Raw genomic sequence first — 6775 nt, forward strand, 5'->3', positions numbered from 1 at the left:
AAATAGTACATAACAAAAATGACAGCAACAAATTCATATTTGCCAATAATTACATATCTGGCAAGGGACTTATCTCTAAGATTTATAGTGGAAGAGTGGATGGCCAAACTATGGTACATATACATGATGGAATGCTACGCAGCACTAAAGAATAATGTAGAGTCTGCAAAACACCACATAATATGGATGAACTTGGAGCACATTATGCTGAGTGACGTAAATCAATCACAGAAGGACAAATATAGTATTAATTCATTGTTGTGGAGGATCAAGGAAAGGTTTATATATGGAGGGAAACTTTCTTTGTTGGTTGCCAGAAGTGGGAATGGAGGAGAGGGGACACTGCCAAAAAAAAAAAAAAAAAAATGCATTGACCCATGTCACTTTAGTTTTATGTATATCACTGTACATAAATTATATTTCAATAAAATACATTCAAAACAAAACAAAAAACCCGAATAGACTCAAAACAAGAGGAATTAACAGAAGATGACATGATGGAGATAAATGCTTCTGAACCAGAGCCAGATGATGAGGAAAAAGACGTAGAAACAGCAGTGCCAGAAAACAAACTGACACTAGACAGTCTAGAAAAGGGTTCCAATTACTGAAGACTGCTTTTGATTTCTTTTACAACATGGACCCTTCTATGATATGGGCACTGAAACTAAAGCAAAAGGTAGAAGGACTGGTATCAGATAGAAACCTTTTTAGAGAAATGAAAAAGAAAACAAGTCAGACAGAAATTCTGATGTATTTTCATAAAGGTACATTGAGTATGCTTGCCTCTCCTGCTTCCCCTTCCATCTCTTCCTCCTCTGCCACCCCTGAGACAGCACGACCAACCCTTTCTCCTTGGGGTACTTAATGTGAAGACAATAAGGATGAAGACCTTTCTGATGATCCATTTCCCTTTAATGAATAGTAAATAATCATCATGCCCAATGGTTAATAAACTTAATTGGTATATATGTGTCTGTATCTTCATGTGAAAATTTAATAACTGTTTGGCAAGAATCGTGTTAAACGACTATCTGTGTTATTGGTAAGGCTTCCAGTCAAAAGTAGATAATTAGTATTTAAGTTTCTGGGAACTCAAAAGTTGTATGTGGATTTTTTACTGTGTGGGAGGGTCAGTGCCCCTAAGTTCCAGGGTCAGTTGTAGGTTGATCACGTTGTTAACTGATGTCAAGTTGGCTCCAACTTGTGGTGACCCTTAGAATGAAAATTAATCATGCTTCTTCTTTTTTGATGACTAAGAATTCTATGATGACACAGATGCAGTTTCCTGGTACCATTATTTATTCAACAAATACCTCTCACATATCTATTATGTGCCATGCACCGAGCCATGGACGTGGTGAATAAGACAGAAAGAAACAGTGACTACACACACAGGACTAAGACACTGATGCAAGAAGACCTGTACTAGGAAATGCTTTTAAAAACTAAAACTAAAATTCCTGGAACCTGCTTTTATCTTGTGATTTGCTTTTTTCCTAAAAGTTGAATAAAGAAAAGTAATTCTGGCTAAGAGAGTATTCTGGTCAGTGAGGTTCTAGCTAATCACCAGTTTACTGGATTTATTTCTTCAGTTTGGACATGCAGCTATCCTAGAGAGGGCAATTACTACTGCTATTATGAAATATGATAAATGGAAAAAATACTGAAGTTGTCAAGGGTTTCATTTTACTTGGATCCACGATCAACATCTGTTGAAGTAGCAGCCAAGAAATCAAACGCTGTATTGCACTGGGCGAATCTGCTGTAAAAGACCTTCATAAAGTGTTAAAAACCAAAGATGTCACTTTGAGGACTAAGATGCACCTGAACCAAGCCCTGGTCTTTTCAACTGCCTCCTATGCATATGAAAGCTGGATAGTGAATAAGGAAGACAGAAGAAGAATTGATGCCTCTGAATTATACTGTAGATGAAGAATACTGAACTGACCACGGACTGCCAGAACAAAGAAATCTTTTTTGGAAGAAGTACAGCCAGAATGTTCCTTAGAAGTGAGGATAGCGAGACTTTGTCTCACATACTTTGGACATGTTGGACTAGTCCCTGAAGAAGGACATCATGCTTGGTACAGAGTCCATGAAAAAGAAGGCCCTCAGAGAGATGGATTGAACAGTGGCTGTAATAATGAGCTCACACACATAGCAATGACAATATGGATGGCACAGGACTGGGCAATGTTTTGCTCTGTTATACATAGGGTCAGTATGAGTCGGAACCTACTTGAAGGCTCCTAACAACAACAACATTATGAAAAGGGCATTTTTTGGATCAGAACGAAGCATGTTTAAACTATTTTTAAGATTTTTATTATAAATGCTTCTGTGACCTTAAAGTGCATGTTTTGAACTCAGAGGGCTTGGCTTTATTCACAAAGCTATTCGGAGGTAAAGGTGACAGTGGAAAGAAATCATTGACAGCTATATTACCAGAAGGTCCTTCAGAAAAGAGATAAAAACATGGGAATGTATGCTTTCTCCAAATATATATACTTCCAAGAATAAATTCTCCTTAAATTAATAGCATGTCTCATACTGTTTGTAATTCTATTTATCAGTTTGAAAAGTTCACAGGTCTTTTCAGTAAAAACAGAGAAAGTTCTTAGGCTGAGGAGCAGGCAGGGCTGGAAATCAGAAAGATGCCAGGAAGGAACAGATGACCCAGGGGAACATAAAGTTTATAGATTAACCATGTGTCCAGGTGCTCCTAGGAAAACAAGCAACCAAGAGTTTACAAGACAGCAGCAACCAAGAGTTTACAAGATGCAAGCACGGACATGTTTCTCATGAGAAACAAACTTTCTATATCACTTAACTTGTAAGGGGAAATGTAGGCTCCTTAGGACTCTGACAGACCAGCTCCAGGCACTCAAAGAAGTAAATTCACAGTATCAGACCAGCTCCACAAATGTTTGTCTATAAACCATGATACTACTACAGGCTTGGGGAATGGCATTTACAATTGGAGAAAGGCCAGGTCCTGATCTGGGCCTGCCCCTGGCTTACCTTGTACCAGCTGCGATCGTGCTCTGTGGCGGCGCTATAGTACTGTAGGACTTTGGGGATTGTGCTCTCGTTGATGCCTTGTAGGTTCAGCTGCCACTCCCCAAGTTTCAGGAAACATCTAAAAATAGAGAAACAGCCCCACATTGCTCCCTCCTCAGAAGAACCCTCCCAAGGGATGACACATTATGTTTGTGTACACTAAAATGTATTTGGTGTTCACTCTTGGCCTCCAGAAGCAACACGATGGAAGCAGAATGTTCAACCATATATAAGGAAAGAGATGGGCTTGGGGAATAAATTTTTAAAGTATTTTCTCTTCTTCTTGACCTATTTTTTTTTTGTACATGAGCAAATTAATAGTTTTTTTTTTTTAAAAAACTCAAATTGTAATAGAAAGTAATTACACTATTTATAATATAATTATAGAGATTTATAGGAAATATTAACTCCTAGTTCACTGCAGTAAGTGTGGTCTGGAATGAGATACAGGTTTAAAGTTGTGTGAGAATTGTTTTCTCTCAACCCTATCAAGTTATCTTTGGGGTGTCTGTGTTAAAACTTCCTTTGGGGATGATATCCAAAGCCTAAATCATGGTCCTTGTTCCTACAGCTGCCCACAGGAAAGAGGTTTCTAAAGTTCAAGGGAGAATTAAGGTTTTCCCAGAGGGATAAGTCAGAAGCCCAACCAGAGGGCAGAGACTACAGAGTGCAGCTTCAGACAAGCAGGACCTTGACCTTTGTCTTTGAAGGACAGCATAAACTGGGAAGCTATCTATATGAACCTTCTTATCTCAAATTCCATTTTTGTGGGCAACAGTCGTAGGGAATAATTTTTCCTCCTGATTGCTATATGGACTCTCCCTTACTTTTCCCTTCCCTTTCATACTTTATAATAATATTATTATTGGCTAACTGTTACCATATTCTAGGTACTGCTGTAAATGCTTTACCTTGTATTCTTTCTGTAAATCTTCATAACATCCTGTACCACCCTAGGATGCAGGAACTCTTACTGCCCACAATTTATAAAGCACAAAGAGGGTGGTAACTTATCTAAAGTTACACATCAAATTAGCAGCTATGTGGAATTTAAAAATAAGGAGTCTGACTCTAAACCAGAACTGTGAACCACTACACTGTAAGGTAATAGGAATTCTAGATGCTTAGAAAAAAAGTCATACAGCAGGAGGGAAACAGCACATGACTACTCTGCACTGCTGAACCCTGGAAAAACAGACAGCAGAGCCAATGGACAGCACGATTCTACGGCTGCCTGGGACCCCTCCTGGAAAAGGTGGGAGAGTGTAAGGAACTAGCTATCCAAGGAGCCTTAAACAATCCTCTGTCAAAGAGGCTGCTGGCATGGTAGGGCTGGAAAGTGACTGTCTCATGCTGGGGCGAGGGGGACCTCACCGAGCCATAAGCTTGTGCAGCTCTTGCTTGTGCTGCTGGTCCTCAGTGGCGATGGCGTGCTGGGCCTGCTGCTGCATAGTCTGGACAAAGTGCTGCATGTGTTGGAAGGCATCGATCTATAGTACGACAATGGAATGGGGAGCCATTTGGCACAGGCTCAACCTCATGCCAAGGAAATTTTAGTTCACTTCATAGGCAAGTAAGCCAACCTCTCTCCAAACAACACCCTAGAACAAAGGGTGAGGACCCCGTAGGAGAGAAGACCAGGGCATGATGCAGGGAGAAGGCTAGGTTTTTCAAGAAGATTCATGATTTAGTTCAACTCCAGTCTTAACTCTTCTTTGCCAACTGTAATTACCAGTTTTATAACCCTTGGGAAAGCTACTGGTCTAGCTACCTCACATAAGAGTTCACATGAAGTAATTCAAAACAACTGCTTACTTCACTATCAATACATTGCCCTGGAGGAAATTAGGCTTATGAGGTATTGTTTCAGGCTAGTAAAACTTTAGTATTTGTTTAAAACACTATGACACCTTGCGTACTTGGCACAGTAAAAACTCGAGGTTTTAAAACCAGACAGAACTCTCCATGCCCAAATAAGAACGGAGATAGGGGAAGGCTCTCACACATCCAAGGAAATAGGGAGAAGAAAGGCAAATGCCTAGTTGACTGGGCTGGCTTAGGAGCAAAATCTTCAGAGCATACTCAAGCAGTTAAGTCTAATTACAATAAGGATTGTATACAAAGTGCCACTCTAGGATGGGAACAGACATCTGAATTAGGAAAGAGCAGAGATACAGAGTCACAGATACAAGAATAAGTTAAAAGCCATTTGTGTAAGCCCAACAAATCAAGACATACTACAAGCTTAATAAAAGGGATCCTTTGAGGGTGGAGACAGCATACAAACATCAAAACTACCAGAAAAATGGCAAAATCTCAATCCACTAACAGAGGGAGGAGAAACTTTATGTAAGAAGCATGAAAGTGTCCTCTGCTACAAAAGAGGAGGAAAGAAATAAACACTTCAAATAAACAAGGTCATAATGGTCTCTTTATAGTAAATCATGTAAGAGGTTCTTTTCATTTGTTTTTGTTTTTTTAAATAGAAACACATGGTTGCCTCAATGTTGATGACCTTGAAGGAGAACAGAACTCCTAGGCTTGGGGGCCAGGATTAGGCTCAGACACTTTTTAACATCAGGAATAAATTGGCATCAAGAGATAGGGTTTAACCCAGAGCCAGGATGATGTGACAATTCATCAGGCAGCTAATCCAAGGAGGGCAGATACACAGATGTTCCAAAAGTTAACAAGAAACCTGTCTCTCTGACATCTGCCTTCACAGAGTTCCATTACTTAGCACTGGCTTTGAAAAATGAACTACCTTAGCATTCCACACCTGAGAAGTGATAAAATACTCTTCTAGTTTTTCTTCCATGAGAACTACATTGACTAGATTTAAAAAAATATATAATAAAAAAAAATATACACACATACATATATACATATACACGTTGTTCTTGTTGTTATGTGCCGTCGAGTTGGACCCGACTCATAGTAACCCCTCTTTGGGTTTCTGAAGCAGTATCACTACGGAAGTAGATTGCCCCATCTTCCTTCCAAGAAGTGGCTGGTGGGTTTGAACCGCCAGCCTTCTGGTTAGTAGTCAAGTGCCTTAGGCACTATGCTACCAGAGCGCCTATATATATATATATGTATAAAACCAAACTCAGCGCCATCAAGTTGATTCCAATTCATAGCAACCCCTCCTTAGGTTTCCGAGGCGGCATCTCTACTGAAGTAAGATTGCCCAGTCTTCCTTCTGAGGAGTGGCTCGTGGGTTTGAACTGCCAATCATATATATATAAATACACACACACACAGAGAAACTGGGAGGCAGTAGTATAAAGATTAATCATTAAAAAGATGATTGATAACTCAGTGTGATCAGTGTGCACATCAAAGTTGGCAGGAACCAAACTAGGAACTCTGATGTCAGGTGCTTCTCAGAGCTAATAAGCTCAGTGCCACAGATAGTCCACAGAGTTTAAATCCTCTATTCATTAGACTTAATGAAGGTCTGAACAAAAACTAAATTGCCAAAACTGGGGGAGGTTGGGTATTAGACTAGATTTGAAACCTAATATTAAGTTTATACAGCAAGGTGTTGTTGTTATGTGCTGCCAAGTCGAATCCGACTCACAGAGACCCTTCCTTGGGTTTCTGAAGCGTTATCACTATGGAAGTAGATTGCCCAACCTTCCTTCTGAGGAGTGGCTGATGGGTTTGAACCGCCAGCCTTCTGGTTAGCAGTCAAGTGCCTTAGGCACTA

The 6775-nt window shown here is 39.9% G+C and overlaps 1 protein-coding gene across 1 annotated transcript in view; it reads right to left on the reverse strand.

Moving 5' to 3' along the window:
* Positions 1-6775, reverse strand: part of MTOR (mechanistic target of rapamycin kinase) — a 187749-nt gene that overhangs the window by 28909 nt on the left and 152065 nt on the right. The window contains exons 37-38 of the mRNA XM_007942626.2: positions 4438-4553; positions 3025-3142 (exon numbers count right to left, since the gene is read on the reverse strand). Coding sequence (XP_007940817.1) covers positions 3025-3142; positions 4438-4553 — 234 coding nt within the window. The remainder of the gene's footprint in view (positions 1-3024; positions 3143-4437; positions 4554-6775) is intronic.

The sequence above is a fragment of the Orycteropus afer genome, unplaced genomic scaffold (assembly GCF_000298275.1).
Source record: "Orycteropus afer afer isolate SDZICR_OR568_19922 unplaced genomic scaffold, OryAfe1.0 scaffold00094, whole genome shotgun sequence".
Lineage (NCBI taxonomy): Eukaryota > Metazoa > Chordata > Mammalia > Tubulidentata > Orycteropodidae > Orycteropus > Orycteropus afer.